The sequence below is a fragment of the Paroedura picta genome, chromosome 7, assembly GCF_049243985.1.
Source record: "Paroedura picta isolate Pp20150507F chromosome 7, Ppicta_v3.0, whole genome shotgun sequence".
In the NCBI taxonomy this organism is placed as follows: domain Eukaryota; kingdom Metazoa; phylum Chordata; class Lepidosauria; order Squamata; family Gekkonidae; genus Paroedura; species Paroedura picta.
The window spans coordinates 50,676,070-50,698,014 of record NC_135375.1 but is presented as its reverse complement, the minus strand read 5'-3'; the positions used below and the strand labels follow the sequence as shown (position 1 = coordinate 50,698,014).

Genomic DNA, 21,945 nt, shown 5'->3' with positions numbered 1-21,945 from the left:
GAGGCAAAAATGACTGAGAAGATCCAAAATCTGGAAAGGGAAATTGCTTCTTGTTAAAAGAAGCAATCCATGCCCAGTGAAAAGGGAGGTAACTCTTAAAAGAGCAGTGATCCCTGATACTTGGCTGTATATTCTTGTATTTTAAACTTTAAGAATCAGTAAAATGCAGAAATCTGTTCTTGAGTATTTTAGCAGAAACTGACAAGAAATCCTTTCTCCTCAAAATTTTACCAAATCTTTTTGAATAGCAGAAACACTTGCTTGTTAGCAACAAATTAAATGGAGATAGTGTGATTACAAAGTTACCTCAGCTTTATTATTGGTTAACCTCATACATCCACTGATTCTACCTGATCTTTTATCTTATAAGTTAAATAAAACTTAAAAAAAAATTTCACAAGCATCTTGTGTGCCATTTCAGAAGTGATAAGAAGGCGATTTTGTCTCTCTTCCCTCAGTTTGTTGGGCTGGGCCAGCATCAATATATTATTATTATTATTATTATTATTATTATTATTATTATTATTATTATTATTATTATTATTATTATTATTATTGGATTTATTACCTGCCACTCCCTTGCGACTTGTGGCGGGTTACAACAGTATAAAACCCCATAAAATACATTAAAATCCCATTGACACATCTACAATTAAAAGCTGCCTGGCAAGAGCGGCTAATCGACTACCCATTCCCCCACTAGCGGGTGGAGAGGGGATACTGATGGTACCCGTCTCTTTAATCCCAATCCTCAGGTCCCGGGGGGCATAGATGTTAAGCCTGGTCTCAACCGTAAACCTGGCGGAAGAGCTCCATCTTGCAAGCCCTGCGGAACGATGGACTGGGTCAGAAGCCATAAACAAACAGATAAGAAGAAAATAGATATAGAGACTGCTCAGCAAGAAAGATTTTAAAAAGGGGAGGAATCCAGTGCATGAGGGAGGGGAGGACAATATCACCATACCTATGCTTACCATGTGCCCCTTGAATGAGGGAGTTTTTAAGCCATTGAATGTTTTGCTCATAGTGCAAAACCCACTGTTTAATCTTGATCTCACATACCCATAAACTTGATATAGTGCTTGAGACTGCATGCACAGTTTAATCCAAACTCTATTTAATTAGATGCAAGCCTGAGGTGACCAGATTTTAAGATTGTTAAAGAGGGACATCACTGGCTGAGGGGTTGCCAACCTCCAGGCATAGCCTGGAGGTCAGGAATCACCTAAGGCCTGCACAGCTTTATTGGGGTCTTAGACAAAGGAATGGAGCACGACATTTTGAGTATGTAGAAAAGCAGAAATCTAGGGAGGGGGGAAGATCTGTACTACCCCAGATTTTCCAATTTTTCTGTTGGAAGAACTGAGAAAGCCTTCAGACTTTTTAAATCTGTATATTTTAAACAAATGAAGGGCTTCTTTAACACAATGGGTTCCTCATTCAAAAGAGGGGGGATTTCATAGGATACGTTTTCACCCATACATCTCCCAATATTTAGCAACTTTTTCATGTTCATGTTATTTTAAGAACAGAAAAAAACTTAAGAATGCCCCCCCCCCTCCACCTGTGGAGTGGTCCTCCAATATCCCAATTTTTTCATCTGGAAAAACTGGAGGGAGGGTGCATGGAGGATGCCAGAACTCAAGGGGTCAGTGTGGACAGAAGACGAAATGCCCGCTTTGCTTTAATCTGCATATTGCATTCAACGGGACTTTCAGCCAGCTAAACCCGATAGGATTGCAGCCCTGAGCGGCAGCCTTTGAATTTCGACACACCACATTTTGCAGCAAACCAGACATCTCCCGAAACCTCTAGGCACATTATCAGCGGCTCTACCGGTCAGTGTGACATCGGAACGGGCCCACCCATCGGTCTCACTGCCCAAGCTGCTTCCCCCTAGTGACCTAGGGAGGCAGACAGGACGGAGCTGGGCTCACCTCGAAAGAGCAGGAGAACAAAGATTAGCCGCAGCAATAGGAATTTTTCCGGTGCTCCATCGCAGTCGCATGCACACTCGCACAGAGCTCTCCTCCACACAGATCCTGAAGGTCTGATTCAGGTTCCCCTACGGTGACTATAGTGTTAGAGCAGATGTGTTGTGTATATGCTGGGAAGAACTTAAAGAAAGAATCTTGTGAGAGGAATGTACCATCCATGATAGATCTGCCATTTGGACCAACACGGATCAGCACAGAGACTGAGTAATCACTCTGTGGCTTGCAGATGTTAAGCATGTAGAATTAGTGCCTGGTAACAAAGGTTCTTCTTCATACTTCTGTCCGGAAGAACCCATATAAGTGGAATTTGATACTGGATTAAGAATTATTTGGAGTTTAAAAGAAAAATCAGTTCAAGAATAATCTTCCACATTATTCTTCGGTTAAACATCCTATTTTGTAGGTATGTGCAGTGGGAAAAAAACATCCTTAATTTTATATTAGACACGCTGTGCATTTTTCTTTGCTGTATTCTTTCTTACAGAGCCACAAACTGTATCACTAAGGTTACTGATATGCAAAATGCTGCATATTCCCTAATAGTATAAATGTGAGGTAATATGAGAAACAAAGAAAGACTTTTATTATTTGCTATCATGAGAGTATAATATAGGATTAAGGATAGACAGTGACCTATTATTATATTTTGAACCTGTCCATACTGAAGCAGTTGGTGCAAACTTAAATGGACTCTGAGGAATGGTAGAGGACAGGAAGGCCTGGAGGATCTTTGTCCATGGGATCACGATGGGTCGGACACGATGGGTCGGACGCAATATAAATTATTATATTGTAGTCAGTATTTGTCTCCTGAGCCAACACTGGGCTAATGCTTCTAGGTTTTTGGCAAAGATAACAGCACAGCTCAAGAAAATACTGGATGTCCATGATCCAGTTAATTACCATGATGATCTCATTCACTAGTACTACCAACTTTTAAAGGTATCTAAGACATCACAAAATCTTATTGTGGTTCATCACCATAACTTGCCAATAGTTTTTCAAGGACTGAAGCTTGGTAGGAACAGGTGATTAGGCAAACAGCATTTTTGCAATGCCTTTTATATGCATGTGCATTTTCAGAGATTTGACCAAATGTACATACATCAGAGAATGTGGTCACTGGATGGATCTGATGTTGTTCCACAGTTTACACTTTATGTACTTTAGATAGATTGCCCACATAACACTAATGTTTATTAATATTTAATTATTATTACATGTTATTAAATTAAATATGAAATGTAATCACCGTGTACAGCAAATATGTATTGAGTGTTTGTGCACTGAGTGTTCAGAAAGGGTTTATTCCCTTCATTTGTACACCCATGTTCCTTCCAAGTGGGCACCCAGTATGGCTTGCATTGGTCTTCTTTCCTCCATATAGTTGTAGCTTCTTGTGATTTGCACTTTCCTTGTTTAAGAGAAAGAGAATTGAAAGTAATACCATAAAATAATTTGGAATATTTTGTATACTGCCTGTTCTTTGTATTAAGAGAAGGGATTGACAGTGGCTAATCTTTCTGAAAGAATTGCAAGCAGATTCCTGTATCATCTTATCTATCCTTGTTGTGAAAATATTAATTCCTATAGTTAATGCTGCCAATAACAGCTGCAGGATAAAAGGCAAGCCAGAGCACTACTGTTTGTTTTATAAGTAATCTGTTCACATAATAAGGCCTATTCCACCCCTGCCCCCCTGCTTGGAAAGCATGAGGAGATGGGAGGAACTTGCAGAAATTTATCTGCAAGAAACTTAAGCCTTATAGATCTTTCTAAAACAGCGGACAGTTTAGGCAAGACTGTTTCACTTTCAGGGAAAAGAAAGACCAACTTTTACACATGAAATCATTTAAACACTTTGCAGGGAATGTTCTGTATCCACACCTTTCCTGCATGTCAGATCTTTTTACTTTTTAATAAACTGCACTTACATGGGTTTTTTTGTGTGTGTTGTGGTTGAGAAGTGTCTCCTGTGCAGACAAGAGAGATTGTGTAAGAAGAAGGCCACTGAAAATGAAAGACAAAGCAATGCAAAGCCAGAGTGTGGGGAGAAAAAATGAACGGCCTTCAAATTTAGGTTCATTAAGGTGATGCCATTTTCAAGATGTAATAAATTCTATCTAGTATTCTCAGAAAATTCTCTTTAAGGTTTCGCTTTCAGGACTGTCACCTTGGCCCATCATTGCAGTGTTCTAATCTAATATGTAGTTCAGCTACCACAAGTAGTGCCCAACCACGTAGTTCTTTTTCTTACGATTGATTAGTGATTTCTGACTTGCCATGGGTCTGCTGCTGCCCAGAACTCCTATTATCAGCAGTTCTGCCATTACATTTAGAAGTGCTGTTGGCATAAGAATCATTGGCATCACATGGAGAATCTCTGTCGCCTTGCCAGAGAAATCTGAAGACGCTGCAGGGTACTGTCAACATAAAAATGATTTCTGTGATAAGAACTTCTAAAATCTTACACTTGGGGTGATGATCACTCGCCACAGCAAGTCTAAGGAAATAAAGACTTCAATCTCAAAAGTCTTAAAAACAAATATTCAGTCTGCTTTCAATGCCAAAAGACACCATGATTTCATATTGCCTTTGAGTCCAGTTTTTATTCAGAACTGGTTTCCTTATTTCAGGCTTTTTCACTTTCATGCAATGGAAATTTATCAAAAAGAAAATATTTTATAATTTGTTATTGCATTAGTTTGTTCAAATTGTGGAATTACAAACTTCTGTAGTTATATGATAAAAATGTTTTTATTTTATTTTATGCAGTTTATTTTGGACTTCCATGTTCAGTCTTCTGTTTAGATTGAAAGGATTCTCTGTACAAGAGTAGAGTCTGCTAGAAGTAATCTTCTCAGTTTTGAGCTATTACTGGATGTTCTCCTTAAGCTTACTTGCACAGTCTTATAATTGGTTTGACATTTGTGAATGCTCAGTGGTTTGAACAGAAATCCTAAGCTGTAATTACATATTTCATAAGATTTTTGTTTCTTCCCCGTGATGATTGAAATGTGTAAACTCTCATAAACTTGCAAATTGAAGACTACTGTGTATAAGTACTGTGTAATAGATTCTCCAAAGACACATGCTCAGTTCACTTTAAATTATTCTTTCCTACGTTAGTAATTGACGCATCAGTAGGCTTTGCAGTAAGGCAATGAATTCACATAATCTCTCAAAATAATAATGGTGGCTTAATGGGTGGTTTTGTATTTCTTCCACATGGAGATGACTGTCCATATAGGCATTTACAATTGCAATATGGCATTCAGCAGTTCTGCTCTTGCTTCTCTTACTTCAGGCCCCTGTGGGCCCTGTTCTCCCATGTCCCTGGAGACCTTTTTCAGGCTTTTGAAAATACAGGCAATTATAATACTATATCAGATTCTCTGAATTAATAGATTTCATTCATTTTAAAGGATTGTCCTTTACAGGCAGAAGTGTAAGGCTGTGTCTTCACAATAGAAGAGGGTGGAGATTTCCTACTTTATAAAGTTTAAACTGGCATTCAAAGGATATACATTGGTATTGTCATTTGTTGTATTGCTGTAGCAGTATGCCGAGAGACAATTTTTAAAAAGTCAATGAGGGAGGAATGATGCCTAGGGGGATGGGACCTATAGAAATGCACACTTTCCTAACCACATAGAATGTAAACAAACTTTGACTGCAGTTTTTCCGAGAAGACTGTAGCAAACCAGTTTGGAAAAGATTGCCTCTACCGTATGAGGGGAAGTCACAGAAAGTGGTGGATGTGGAGGCAACATTGTCTGGATGTTCTTAATTAAAATCCAACAAACAAACTTGCTCTGGTTTGAATGTCAAAGCAAAATCCTTTATGCGGAAGCTGACTATACATACAAATACGTTTGCCAGCTCTTGGTTGGGAAATACCTGGAGACTTTGGGTGTGGAGCTGGGAATAGTCAAGGTTTAGGGAAGGGAGGGACCTCAGTGTTGTATAATGCTATGGAGTCCACCTTCCAAACCAGCCATTTTTTGCAGGAGAACGGATCTTGGTAATCTGGAGGTGACCTGTAACTTGGGTTGATCCCCAGGGACTGTCATCCCTACATACAGAACATATTTTCTTAGATGTGATATGATATAACTGAATTGATCTTATTTGCTTCATTTGATCATTCGGTATTTTAGCTAACATGGTCTGCTACATAGTGCTTGTGTCTTTCGGTTGATGCTAAGTGACAATGGATAGCATTTTCTTGACGCTGTATGATTAGGTTTACATCTAATGCGATCAGTGCAGCATGATGTGGGATTATACCATGCATGAGGAAGCTACTGTCTCTTTCAATAAGACTGCTGCATATCAGACTTCCTAAATATGGCAGTTTTGATAAGTAAATAGTTCACTGTTTTAACAAAGTTGAAGGACTCTCCAATTGTTCCACTAGATTAAGGATACAAAAGAATGTGGTGTGAAAAAACCTTCCTTGTCTGCTGTAATAACATGCCACTATGAACAATCTGAAAAGATGACTTAATGAAAAGTAAACAGACTTTCTGATTCAATTTCTTACATACCATGTTAGACTGTTGACTGTGAACATGAAATGCATACATTTCTCATTGTATACATATAAAAGGTTTATAATCTTACCTGCATTCATGCTTAGGAAATACGTTTAAAGCAATACTACCTAACTGGAAAAAAGCTGCCTTTGAAAACTGGGAATGGGCAAAAGGGTGAAGATATATGCACTAAGAATGACTGAAGTTAACAAAAATATTGGGTTTCCCCCCACACATTTACATTTATGTATGATGGGCATTTCAATCTCAGCATGCCAAACATATTGTCTTAGTGTTTTCTGACACACAAGACCCTTCAGTTTCACTTCACTGAATTTGGCGTAGACCTGTAATCAGAAACTAAAAATCTTTCATTTACTCCATTAAACTTTTAAAACATGGCACCTTGATCCAGCAATTATGATCTATGGATAGAAATGTCTATCCCCTGCAATAAAGCCTATCTGGATTGGGGCACCCATGAGCCAAGGAAAATGTTCAAAACGGTTCCTTTAGCTGGATCCCTGCGTTCAAGGCTGCAAGTGCATTGCCTTTTTTATGAATTGGGTTTGCAACCCTGCTGACCGTACTGATCAGCATTTTTTAGGTGTAGACTATGAATGCTACAGATTTCCTTTCTCCTGAAGGTGGTTGGTACTGTCGAATTTGGCTGTGCTGATCATCAGTTAAGTAAGGTCCTTATATACAGGCTTTTCCTGTGCTGCATATGTATGTTTGGATTTGAGCCTCATCATACCTGGCCACTGATTCAGTTCTTTTTAAACCTTTATAGCTGGGGTGCAGAACAAGCAGACTGAGTATTGCTGCCTTATCAGGCAGCAGAAAAATGAAAGATCTCGTGGAGCTTGGCCACAGTGTTTGCAGGCTTAATAATGATAAAATATTTGACTGCCTAGTTGAAAACCAGACATCTGTCAACCCTGACAATTGCAACTTTAACCTATACATTATGGAGTGGCAGGGTGGTAGTTGTGGGGCTTCACCAACCACCTTTCTGCATTCTGTGATCATAGTACCATTGCTGTGTTGTGCGATATACACTCCCTTGCCTCTAGAGTCATGTACTTACCACTAATTTTTATAGCCAGAAAAAGCCTTGAAATGACAATTGTTTAGTAGCCAGTTTTTGGAATCCTAAGGTTACTAGCTTTTTAAAACTTTACTTTAGCAAGTATAGGTACAAAGTTGCTAAGAAAAGGAAGTGAAAGACACTTTTACAGTGAATTAAGAAGAGTTTTAGCCCCTCATTTTCCTTGTTCAAGGTGATTCCTGAAATTAAATGGGAACAGGAGATGAACTAAGAAACAGCACTAAGAAGTACCACTTTATCTTCTATCTGTATTAATCATAACAATAAAATAAATTAATTCTGCTCTAACACTAGAATAGAATCCATAGAGATAGCAGAAAGTGGTACTCCAGAGACTGGGTTTAATGTGTGAAGAAAATAGGCCTCTTAGCAGAGCCCACGTTGTTCTGGATAGCAGTTACTGGCTGCAACAAAAATTGGCAGTGAATTTATCTTTTGGAAATGAAGCTTGCAAATTACTTGAGGAGTTCTAAAATTGTGTTATAATAAGCCTTGCCTTTTCAGGAACAGAATCATTTGAGCGTTTTCATCTGAAATAAAAGTTTACTGGTAATAGCTTCAGTAAACTTTCTAGCAATCCCGAGGTGAACAATGCAGCCAAGCAGGGAAAATCAAACCTCTTCTTTCCTTTGATGTAAGTTCTAACATTATTCTTGCTCTCAGTATAATCTGACAGTGTGAGAATCCATATCTATTTCATTTGAGTGCACTAGCTTGGTGCACTCAAATGAAATAGTAGGTACCAAATTCTGGTTTGGGGCATGAAGCTGAGGCTCATGAAGGTGCTTCTATCTCTTGTTGTTGTTGTTGTTGTGTCCAACCCATGGCAACCCCGTGGACAATGATCCTCCAGGCCTTCCTGTCCTCTACCATTCCCCGGAGTCCATAAAAGTTTGCACCGACTGCTTCAGTGACTCCATCCAGCCACCTCATTCTCTGTCGTCCCCTTTTTCTTTTGCCCTCAATCGCTCCCAGCATTAGGCTCTTCTCCAGGGAGTCCTTCCTTCTCATTTATTTATTTATTTATTTATTTATTTATTTATTTATTTATTTATTTATTTATTTATTTATTTATTTATTTATTTATCATACTTCTATACCGCCCTCCCCGGAGGCTCAGGGCGGTTTACATTATAACAGAGAACCATACATAAAACAGTCTGTAGAACATGTACATCAATAACCAACAATTGCAACCAAACACAACACAGTATAACAATAAACAATCATAATACAAACAGGTCCAAGGCTTGTTGATGGGATTCTGAGGGGGGTGGCTTATTGATTTAATTCTGAGGGGTGGGTGGGGGGGAGCAGGGGCCCTTGGTCGCTGTAGATTACATCTGGTCTCGGCCAAATGCCTGGTGGAGGTGGCCAAAGTATTTCAGTTTCTTCTTCAGGATCTGGCTTTCTAAGTAGCAGTCAGGGCTGATCTCTAGCACTGACTGGTTTGTTCACCTTGCAGGCCAAGGGACTTGCAAGAGTCTTCTCCAGCACCAGATTCAAAAGCCTCAATTCTTTGATGTTCAGCCTTCCTTATGGTCCAACTTTCACAGCCATACATTGCAACTGGGAAGACCGTAGCCTTGACTAAACGCACTTTTGTTGGCAGGGTGATGTCTCTGCTTTTTAGGATGCTGTCTAGATTTGCCATAGCTTTCCTCCCCAGTAGCAAGCATCGTTTAATTTCTTTGCTGCAGTACAGCTCATTCAAATACCTGGGAGTGACCTTCACTGAGACACTGAGTTGGAACAACCATTTGGCCTTGATTAAGGCCTCTACTCTTAAAATAATTGGGGCCATACTAAGATTCTATGCATCTAAGGGAGGATTTCTTATTGATCCAGCAATAAAACTATTCGTAGCCAAGGCCTTACCCCATGTCCTTTATGGTATCGAAGTCTGGGGATGGAGGGATCATCTGATTTCTAGTTTGGAAGCGATTCAGAATCACTTCCTTAGACATATTTTGGTCTTACCTAAAGGAACATATGCGTGCAGAGTTAGGGCTTCCATCGATCAGGGTTCAAGTCCATTTAGCTTTGTTAAAATTTTGGGCAAAACATAGGAAAAACACTACCAATTCAATATTCAAGCAATGTTTTGAACTAACCTTGAATACTGATCCTTTCCGACTTGCCAGTTATGATAAAATACAATCACGGTATTCCATCCCAGATGATTTATTAAGAGCATAAGTTGATGGGTCAAATCTGAGAGATTGGATCTTTAATACTGATGCCATACTGGATAGACAAACAATAATAAAATCTAACTTTTCTCCTTTGTTTAAACTATTCAAAACAGTCAATCTCAGATCAGACTATTTAGTAACCATTTCTGTTCAAAAACTTCGAATGGCGTTGGCTCATTTACGCTTTCAAGTTATGCCATCAGCCCTACTCTCAGGCCGTTTTTCCGGTGTATTTTTTGCCCTTCGCCTATGTATTTGTGGAGAACCTGCTGTTGAAGACCTTTATCATTATGTTTTGGATTGCCCACTATACTTGCAGCCAAGAACCAAATATATTGAGAGATGTTTGAGTGGCCAGAACTTTCCTGCGAATTTGGACAAAATAGTATTTTTATTATCGGCTACCAAGCCCCTAATTAGTTATAATGTTTCACTATTTGCATCAGCAGCAAGGAAAATTCGAGCCAAATTTACGCCACCAGACAGCTAGAAACCTGAATTCTTATTTTCTTTTATTATCTATGGACTACCGCATGTATTGTTCTATTTCTTTTACTGTTTTTATATCAACTGATATTATATTGATCGCATTGTAATGGCCTATGGCTGGAAACAATAAAGTCTGATGTATGTATATGTGTGCTGCAGTCCCCATCTGCAGTGATCTTGGAGCCCAGGAAAATAAAACCTGTCACTACCTCCATTTCTTCCCCATTTATTTGCCAGGAATTGAGAGAGTTGGATGCCATGATCTTCATTTTCTTGATATAACTCTTGTAGTGTTTTGTAAATTTGCATTTTCGAGTATCTTGATTCTTTATTTGCTTATGCACCAAGCCACATGTTCAGTCAGTGGGACTTCAGGCATGTAGTCAGTGGGACTTCAGGCATGCAGCGTTTTCAAGGACACTCTACTGCAGACATGCTTCTAATCGCATTCTGAATTAAAAGTAGACATGGAGAGCTTCCCAGTGTGTTTTCTTTCTCTTTCTGTTGTCAGCTGGAACTTTTGGCTCTTGGTTTTAATTAGCCTTTGCCACTTACTCAAACAACTGCCTATTTCTACCACTATGGGCATGTTCTGTTTTTGTTTGTTTTTTTGGTGGGAGGGATACTTTCATTATGCCCACTGCATTTAAATTACTAGTAAAGTTTTACAGAACACAACAAACTCTAATCTCATTTAGTAGAGAGCAAGTTAGCCTGGAGCATTTTATTAATTAATCCCAGGAGTCTGCTGGTCAGCGTGTTGGAGGGTAATGCATTTTTCATTAATGCTGTGAAAAAAGAACACTTAATGTGTCCACAAGAGGTTAACCATTCAAGAGTCCATGATGTGAACTGAGATCCTGGTAGATTAATTTAAAATAATATTGCTTTCTGTTGACAGCAAAGATTAAAATACATGAGAAAGTGTTGTTTCAAAACAGAAATATCTAGAAAGCTTTCCTGATTTCGTGCAGGGTAAAAATGAAAGTCAGAGTCCAAACTGTGCAACTAGTCCCAGGTGCCAAAGGAAGCATTGGAATTTCAGTTCCGAGGCAATTGGTCCTGATTTTGTCCCATGTGGGTATTTTTGACCTGGAGGTGACCTGACTCATGAAATGAGGTTTCTGTTTTAAGAAAAAAAGGCAAAACTCTTCCTAGGTGTATGCAAGTTTTAGGTGTGCCTAAAATACCTTCTTAGATCTCACTTGCAATCTATGAACCCTTTCATGGTTTATTTAATGTCTTGTATGTATATGGAGTAAAATTGCTTAGTGTTTTGGGGGATTATTTTGGAAAGGATGGTGGAGGAGGAAGAACTAGTGCTTTGGTAGCTGAAGAGATGTTGTTACTCATTTGGGGGTGGTAGGAGCAGAATCAGAGAATTTGTCTATAGATTCTTGAACACAGAGATTTGGTGATGTTTTCATTCAGACTGAGTTTCTGGCTACTTGGCCACAGCCAGATCTCCCTGAGTTCCTCCTTGGCCATAGTGTCTATGTTCCCTGCCATGGTGACCCTTACCTGCCTTTCTTGCTGAGGGTACCTATGGCCCAACTGCTGGTTTTTCCTGTCTGAAGGGATTCTTCAGAATCTCTGATCTTGTTCAAGAAAAGCAGCCCTGTGTACTGGACTCCTGCCCAGCATCTCCTCAGGTTGTGCTTGAACCTGGGAGTGTATGGGACACCAGCCAACTGTGCTTGAACTTGGGAGTGTATGGGTCACCGCCCATGGTGTCTTGAGACTCCCCCTGCCCGGGGCTCTTCATCTTTGGCACTGTGTTCAGCCTCGATGCCTTGCGTCCTTCTCACCTGGCAGTACTCTGCTACCCTACTCTTCTGTCACAGCACTTCCTTTACACTGGCCAGTGGCCATCTTTTATTGGCACAGGTTGTCAGAGCAGGCTATGCCCGCCAGTGTCCTTTCATCCAAATAGTATTCACTTTCAACTGAGCTGTCAGGAATGCCCTGTTGCTTCACAGGGCCGTTTGGCTGGCTACTCATATATGAGTTCTTCTAGTGTGCAAGCTCAACATGGCACAGTGTTGCACTAAAATAACTAACTTTATTAAATTTGCTAACGCTTTTTCTGGAATGGATAATTTGAAAGCTATGCTTTTGAGGCTTTCTCTTCTCTCACTATTAGGAAGTAGTATTATGGAAGATTCCATATTCCCCAGTGTTCTATACATAGATTACTCTTACTGCAATGTGGAAAGGAAGGCAGCAGTGTTAATGAAGCTAGGGGAATTCCTCTGGGAATGAGGCTGTTCCCACTGATGAATATTTTGCGTAGCTTGTAGCATTTTTAATATCAAAGATTATTGGAAATAAATAAGATGTCTCCTGGTGTTTGCTTTGTCTGTTTTTCATTATCAAGGTAGCTCTTCAAAGAAACTCAGAAAGATTGGAAATTTAACTAAATAGAGTGAAGGAAAATGTTTTCAAAACACAAATAAATTATTTCATATCACCTTAAAATATATTAGTTGCCTGCATATTATATACACAAAACAATAACATAGACATCAAATATTGTAGGATGGAATATGGACATCCCCCCCCCCCTTGGGATCCACCTTTGGCACTGGGTAGGGCATAGATATTCAGGTGAATTTCTACCGCGGAATTCTTTCAAATATTCAGGCTTGTGCTTATGTTGACAGCACAGGTGAAAATGGAAACTCAAGATGTAAGCAGAACTGAGGTAGAAATAGGTTGTAACTTTATTACAATTGCACAGGGGGTAGTCTTATACGTCGAGTATATAACAAACTCTATATTTTGAGTGGAAATGTTGGGGGGGTCGTCTTATACGCCCAGTCGTCTTATACGCCGGCACATACGGTATTCTGTTGGAGTAGAGCCCATCAGATGCAAATTATGTCTAATCATTAAAGTTTATTATAAAATGATATACAGTATCTCACCTTTGGTGTAGCACATCACTCATTTTGTATTTGTTAGACTTCTGAAACTGCTAGAAATTCAGTAGCAAATGCTACATTTATTGACTTTTGCCTTGAAGCTTTAAAGGCACTGGGCTTCTGTTGGAAGAAGCTGTAGCACCTGTACAGATCCTTGGGATTTATGATTTAAGGAACATATACTATGGAATGCTTCTGTTTTGCCTGGAGATATGGGGTTTACTTTAAAATTTAAAAATATTTTAAATATGTTAAGATCACCTAATAGCATATTTTTATTTCTATCAAAAGAAAACCAGTCTTTTCTAAAGGTACTAGCTGTCATTTTTATGAAACTGATGGAAACCTGCCTTTCTGGTTTATAGTTGTTGTTGCTGATCTATAACGCATGACTTTATGACTCATTTTGAACAATCCTTTGTTCTCTCTTGAAAGCATTACTGATGGTATTTCAAATAAACTTGTTCCTTTTCTAAGAATGCAAGCCTCTAGCAAGTTTTATCTTAGTATGAAACAGGCTGTGTAGAAATATCCCCAGTATTGATTACTTTCTTTCTGACTCACTCTGATGGAATTTTGTACTTGGGCTGTTTATAATATTTTTGTTGCAGAAAGTAATTTCCCAGTGAATTATGAAGTGACTCTTCTGGCTGGTAGTTTTCCTTTATAAAAAGCTGGTGTGCATAGAGTTATATATTATGCATGGGAAGGTGTACTATAACTATCAGAGGCATTCTATCTCATAGAGTCATGTGTATTAATAATGCAGAATATGACAGTTTATCACAAGGCGAAGAACCCTAGTTTGTTGAAGCTTATATTTTAGTAGGCAACAGCCTGCTACACCAAATGCATTTCATAGAATCATAGAATCATAGAATCATAGAGTTGGAAGGGGCCATACAGGCCATCTAGTCCAACCTCCTGCTCAATGCAGGATCAGCCCTAAGCATCCTAAAGCATCCAAGAAAAGTGTGTATCCAACCTTTGTTTGAAGACTGCCAGTGAAGATAGATAGAGCTGGTACAAGTTATACCAGTGTTGTAAAATATGCTGGTCTGGGGCTTATGAGGAATTTGAAGAATTTAAATTATATTGTGAATCCTTATTGAGTCAACTGTATTGGGCTAAATTTTAATTTGCCCTTGAAAATTACCATTATTTTCTTTAAAAGTCAATGTAATTTTAATACTCAGTGCTCTGTGATGAACTCAAACAGATGAGGCATCACATTGCTTACTTACTAGAACTGTTTGCAAAGTTCAGTGAAACAAATTTACATTTTCAAGGAAATGAGATTATTTATTAAGGCCAAATCTGTCATTTTGACATTTTTATTTCCGTGTTAGCACTAATCAGAGGCAATACAGGTTGTCATAAACTATACCAATTTTTGAGTTTGTCTGAGCTAAAAGAGAAAAATAGGATACAATATGATGATCTGCAAGTTGTTTGTGACCTGAGGATTTCTTTTGATGGCAATTCTAGCCTGGATGATAAATCCATTTTCAGATACTGAGGAAGTTGGGTAAGTTAGAAATAGAACTATAGCTGTTGCATTGCCAACATATTTGGTGTGTTCAAATGGGTAGCCGTGTTGGTCTGAAGTAGCACCTTTAAGACCAACAAAGATTTATTCAGGGTGTGAGCTTTCGAGTCTTACGAAGAATGCTTGCACTCGAAAGCTCACGCCCTACATATTTGGTGTGGTCATCCAACTTCTTTCCAAGCACAAAAATTGACTTCAGATTACTAAATGTGGTGATTAAGACTTCTAAGTGACTTAAACTAGACAATGGGTAATTGGTAACTCTTCATCAAGTCCATATTGCATTAAAAAATTACTATACAATGAAGAAGAAGATGCTGCTATATGCTGCTTTTCTCTAACCGAAGGAGTCTCAAAGTGGTTTGCATTCACCTTCTCTTTCCTCTCCTCACAACAGACACCCTGTGAGGTGGGTGAGGCCGAGAGAGGCCTGATATTATTGTTTGTTCAAAACAGCTTTATAAGTGCTGTGGTGAGCCCAAGGTCACTTAGCTGGTTGCATGTGGGGGAGTAGGGAATCAAACATGGCTTGCCAGATTAGAAGTCCGTGGTCCTAACAGCTACACCAAGCTGGCTCCCCCAGATGAAGTAGTTGGTATCTAAGATTCTTCCTAAATGACTATCAAACTTTGAAAAGCTGGTATCACTTGATTATGTTTATCAGTTTTGTTGAATAAATTAAACCAAAAAGTTTTAATTGGGTTTTGAACAAATGTACAATTAATTATTACCATTCTTATTTTACTGTTATTTGCCTTTGGGAGTTGTACAAAAAGGTGATCTCCATAATGATTTTTATATGGTAAAGTAGGGGGCATTGGGGATTGGAGCATTGGGAATGAGTTTATGGAACCAAGATATTAGTGGCCGGAAAAGGTTTGGGAACCACCTGCTCTGTTAGGATGATGACCTTGTTGGGAGACAGAGAGGAAGAACATTGAACTGGCTGGTCTGTGAGAGGAGGATGAGGAAAGCCTCACAGGGGGTTATATTGAAATACTATTGAAACAGGTATAGAAAGATATTTGAAAGAGAAATGGGTAGACAGTATGGGGGACCACATGGAAATAAATATTACATTGAGAAGAATAAAAGGCCACAATGAGGGCTCTGGCTTTTGGTATGTAATCATTATGCTTAGAATTTGATGCAAAGATGGGTATGATAAGGGACCAAAATGGTAGGGACCTCACAGAAGCAGAAGAGATTAAACAAAGGTGGCAAAATTATACAGAAGAACTATACAAGAGCAAGCTTAACATCCCTGATGACCACAATGGGGTAGTTACTGACCTGGAGCCAGACATCCTGGAATGTGAAATCAAATGGGCCTTAGGAAGTCTGAGCAACAATAAAGCTAGTGGTGGTGACAGCATTCCAGTTGAACTATTCAAAATCTTAAAGGACGATGCAGTAAAAGTGCTACACTCAATATGCCAGCAAATTTGGAAAACTCAACAATGGCCACAGGATTGGAAAAGGTCAGTTTACATTCCAATCCCAAAGAAGGGCAATGCCAAAGAATGTTCAAACTACCGCACCATTGCACTAATTTCTCATGCTAGCAAAGTTATGCTCAAAATCCTACAAGCTAGGCTCCAGCAATATGTGGACCGAGAACTTCCAGAAGTACAGGCAGGATTTCGAAGAGGCAGAGGAACTAGAGATCAAATTGCCAACATACGCTGGATCATGGAGAAAGCTAGGGAGTACCAGAAGAACGTCTACTTCTGCTTCATTGACTATGCTAAAGCCTTTGATTGTGTGGAACACAACAAATTGTGGCAAGTTCTTAAAGAGATGGGAATACCAGAGCATCTTATTTGTCTCTTGAGAAATTTATATGCAGGTCAAGAAGCAACAGTGCGAACTGAACATGGAATCACTGACTGGTTCAAAATTGAGAAAGGAGTTCGGCAAGGCTGTATACTGTCGCCTTGCCTATTTAACTTGTATGCAGAGCACATCATGAGAAATGCGGGTTTAGAGGAGTCACAAATTGGGATCAAGATTGCAGGGAGAAATATCAACAACCTCAGATATGCAGATGATACCACTCTAATGGCAGAAAGTGAAGAGGAACTAAAGAGCCTGTTGATACGGGTGAAGGAGGAGAGTGCAAAAGTTGGCTTGAAACTCAACATCAAGAAAACAAAGATCATGGCATCCGGCCCTCTCAATTCCTGGCAAATAGAAGGGGAAGAAATGGAGATAGTGACAGATTTTATTTTCCTGGGCTCCAAGATCACTGCAGATGGGGACTGCAGCAAAGAAATTAAAAGACGCTTGCTCCTGGGAAGGAAAGCTATGGCAAATCTAGACAGCATCCTAAAAAGCAGAGACATCACCCTGCCAACAAAAGTGCGTTTAGTCAAGGCTATGGTCTTCCCAGTTGCAATGTATGGCGGCGAAAGTTGGACCATAAGGAAGGCCGAGCGTCAAAGAATTTAGGCTTTTGAACTCTGGTGCTGGAGAAGACTCTTGCGAGTCCCTTGGACTGCAAGGCGAACAAACCGGTCAGTCCTCGAGGAGATCAGCCCTGACTGCTCTTTAGAAGGCCAGATCCTGAAGATGAAACTCAAATATTTTGGCCACCTCATGAGAAGGAAGGACTCCCTGGAGAAGAGCCTAATGCTGGGAGCGATCGAGGGCAAAAGAAGAAGGGGACGACAGAGAATGAGGTGGCTGGATGGAGTCACTGAAGCAGTCGGTGCAAACTTAAATGGACTCCAGGGAATGGTAGAGGACAGGAAGGCCTGGAGGATCATTGTCCATGGGGTCGCGATGGGTCGGACACGACTTCGCACATAACAACAACAACAAGGGCAGTGATTTGTGTGTCCAATTAGGATTTGGGAGACCAAGGTTCAAACCCCCGTTCTGCCCCCATGGAAGCTGGCTGGATGACCTTGGGCCAGTTGCTTACTCTCAGTCTAACAAACTTCACAGTGTTGTGAGGTTAAAATGTAAGCTACTTTGAGTCTTCATTGGGAGTAAGGTCAATGTGAGTGTAATAAACTAAATTGTGAGCTTTGCTCATTTTTGTTGTGATTGTTTCCTGATTTTTGTTTTATTGCATTTTGATGCTATTTGTAATACTTTAATGCCACTTTTGACCCATGTCATATTCAAATTGCTTAAATTTAACAGGAAATGATATGAGACAATGTATCAAAGTCTTTTGGGTTTGATTAAACCAAGTGTAGACAGGAATTGCTGGAAGTAAACTGTTGAAGCAGCAAAATTTGATGTTATCTATATTATTATGTTCATTTAAAAATATAATAATAAAAAGGAAAAAACAGTAAGGACACATTGACACCCTTTTAACAAACTTTAGCTTCAGGAATATTGGCCAACAGTTCACAAGTCATGGTGTGTGACTTTACACTAGCACAGCAGCTGATTTGATCCATCTTACATATTTATTTTCTAGTAGAGTAGAACTTGGAATTGTGCCAACTCCCCCCCCCCCCCCGGGCCTGAAAGAGAATATTTAAAGAGATCTATGCAAATAGAGGGCAAGGTATCCGAACAGACAGAGCAGACCACAGAATGGCATTTGGGCAGCATAAACCTAGAGAGCTCATGGGACCAGCAATTAGTAACGTGTAAACATATTTGTTTGATAGGCCTACAGAATGACTTCAGAATTTATGAGAATAATTTCTTGTCATCGAGATTTTAGTTTAAGTCCAGTGGGTCTGTTTCTAACTAATAAAGCAACCTCCTGCAGTACACAAAGCTAGCTGAATGCATGACTGCCACTGTGGAGCTTACAAAAGACTAAGACACTTTCATGAAAAGGCTCTGTGCATTCTTTCCCACAGAAGTCAACGAAAGGGTCGGTTGTCCTGGGCTACGTATTCCGGCATTTAAACCTTGTGGAGATAGATTACTTTGGACTTCGTTACTGTGACAGAAGTCACCAGACGGTGAGTAAAGGCACAATAGATTAGATTTTTCTTTGGTAAATGTTACCCTATTGGTGACCCTTTTCCAAGTCATGTCATAAATTGTCATTGTTTGCTAGCAACCTTTCATGCTTATATGTAAATAAAGAAAAAAGGGAAAAATATTGGACAAATTTGCCAGTATATATGAAACTATCACCCAGGGTATATCATCAACTACTGCAGAAAATGTTGTAATAAAAGTAGATGATTCAGTAAGAACATGATAATACTTACAATAAACAATGCAATAGACTATAGCCCTATTATAAAGTCCCCTCCTGAACCTCAGTAAGCCAATAAAATCAGAGTCCAGTAGCACCTTTAAGACCAACAAAGATTTATTCAAGGTGTGAGCTTTTGAGTGCAAGCACTCTTCCTCAGTCTGACCAAAACTCAATCTGAGGAAGAGTACTTGCACTCAAAAGCTCACACCTTGAATAAATCTTTGTTGGTCTTAAAGGCGCTACTGGATTTTGATTTTATTGTGCTACTTCAGACCAACATGGCTACCCATTTGAATCTCTCAATAAGCCAGTGTGACATGGCAGAGAGTTGGACTGGGGCCTGGGAGAGCCAGGTTCCAATACCCACTTGTCAAGAAACTCACTGGGTGACTTTGGACTGATTACTTTCTCAGCCTAACTCATAAAGTTGCTGTGAGGATAAAGTGGAAGAGGGAGGGAAGAGAGAACTGTGTATACACTCTGAGTTTCTTTAAGGAAGGGCAGGATTTCTGAATACATCAGACTTGCATTTTGTGGCTCTAACTAGGTGGTTACTTTGGTGCCAAACCTCTGGAATGATTAATGTATTAGGTTCTGTTGAATGCATAACTGCATTTCCCAGGTAGAATTTATTCTTGGGTTGGTGTCAAAGGTTCATGGACTGAACTGAGCGGAGGAGGTATATGTGTGAAATACTACCAAAACAGTAGGTAGAAGTTTACAAGATGCTGTTTCTCTTGTGAATCCCTGAGGCCTGATTCACTGACTCAAGATTAAGTGTTGACAACATATACTTTGGTGATGAAAGTGAGACATGAAGATTAAGATGCTTGCCTGTGGTCTCTTGGTCTCCTGCGTATACTTGTCTGTCAATCTGTTATGTTACTGAAATAGAAATTCAACCTAGACCTTACAAATTCCAACTTTCTCAATGTACCCTTGCTAATTAATGCTTGAATATTTATTTAATTCGATTTTTATGACTACCCCTCTCAGCATAGCCATTTCAGGGAGTTTTACAGTTCGGTAACATTAAAACCAAGTAATTACATTGAAAACTATTAAAATAATCCTCACATACTGTAGCTGCCAATCTTTGCAGTTCAGATCAGCCCTGCTCCCTTCTCCAAAGATCAAGTCCAGCATGTGATCCTCTTGATGGGTAGAACTGGTAACAACTTTTGAGAGCCCTAGACCTGCCATCAGGTCAGATACCAGGTCTAGGGCATGGATAGAGGTTTGGTAGTCCACAAGGACATTGTAGTTCCCCAGAATCAACAATCTGGGTAACTACAATGCCCAGGCAACTGCTGCTTCTAGCAGGCCCGACAGGGCATCTGGTGGTATGTTAAGCAGCTGGTACACCAGCCAGATGCCCATGCTCTCGCCTGAGTTTCATCCCGGGCCAACATGCTCAATTCATGGGATTGTTGGCACTGGGAGTACCCTGAAAGAGTAACCCTCCCAGACTAGTATTGCCACCTCCCTGGTGCAAGGTCTGGCACTGATGGAGAAACATAATCCGTGAGGGGGACTGTTTTACCCTCCCTCACCTGGGTCTCAGTCACTCATGCCAGGTCTATCCCATGCTTCACAAAGTATGTTTGCAGAGTTGAAGACTTGCTATTGATTGACCTAGTATTGCAGAAGTGGTCATTCTGAAAATGAAGAGATTCTCAATACGGATGAGAGCATTTCCTTTTTAGAGCATTTTGGTCTGATTCTCACTTCTAGCAATGTTGGAGGAAGGTTTGGACACTGTATTTGGAAGACATGAAAATTCATACATTGGCTCCAATCCAGCAAAACTGTTTTGGGTACACTTCCTAATGTTATAAAGTCCCACCCAGGAGTTAGGACAAGCATATATAGCCCCAGTTAGATCACTGTTGATTGTCCATCAGGGAATGGGAATGGGGTGAGGGAGTGACAGAATCCGTCTATTTGTCTCACTTTCACCAGCAGATCAACCTAGGCTATCTGAGGTTCTTGTGGGGCCTGTGGACTGCTATTATTTCAGGACTGTGATACCTATAGGCAATTGTATATATCACAATATAACACCTTCCTTCCCCCATGTACATCTAGTACATCTGAGCCACAGGGGAGGGTGGTATATAAATATAAGAAATAAATGAATGAATGAATAAAGTAGTACAATATGTTTATTTATTTATTTATATTTATATACCACCCTCGCCGGAAAGAGAATGGTAAAATTGGCCCTATATTTTAGGAGTAGTAAGTCATTTTAACTAAAATTTCTTAAAACACTTTATTGACTATATTTATATGATGTTCTTAAATTTAAGCATTCTAATAATATTTTATATAAAAAGGTAAATTAAAATCCAAAGCAAATAAAAGCACTCTTCATGAATGGAGCTTGATTCAAGCACAATGAAATGTTATCTTCCTATCACTTCTCCCTCTGCTAATCACAGCAACGACATTTGGAAACTAGAAGTATCATTATATATGCCAATTAAGTATTACACATTATAAGGAAGATTTTTACATTACGGGCTTAAACCAGGTATTATTCATTGTAGGTCTGATTTTTAGTAAAGTGATACAAGGACAGGAGTTTCATATAGTGAATATCCTTCCATTAATGAGCTTTCTCTGAAACACTATGGTCATTTCAAGCAGTGCCGTTCCATCTCCATACAATCTTCCTTGGAGGGTTTTTTTGGGTAAAGTGAGCAATATAGCACTATAAACTAATATAGCGGCACCACTGAGATTCCTTGACTCCATTGACTCAATGGTGCTGCTATAGCTCTGAAGTGCTATATTGGTTTAGTACTATAGTGCTCAATTTAGAATGTTTGTTTAAAAGTCGGCGGAACAACATGTGCTGAAAAATGTTGAGGGGGAAATGGCATTGTAGGAAGTGCTATGGCCGTTTTAAACAGTAAGTCACAGTGATCCAGAAGTACTGTAAAAGAGTAGAAAACGA

At 39.5% G+C, this 21,945-nt stretch overlaps 1 protein-coding gene across 4 annotated transcripts in view; it reads left to right on the top strand.

Annotated features, from left to right (window-relative positions):
- Positions 1-21,945, top strand: part of EPB41L4A (erythrocyte membrane protein band 4.1 like 4A) — a 99,924-nt gene that overhangs the window by 21,036 nt on the left and 56,943 nt on the right. For 3 of the 4 annotated variants that reach the window (XM_077347774.1, XM_077347775.1, XM_077347777.1), the window contains exon 3: positions 18,634-18,738. The exons of the other annotated variant lie outside the window; for it this stretch is intronic. In XM_077347774.1, the coding sequence (XP_077203889.1) occupies positions 18,634-18,738 (105 nt within the window). The remainder of the gene's footprint in view (positions 1-18,633; positions 18,739-21,945) is intronic. 4 annotated transcript variants of the gene reach the window in all.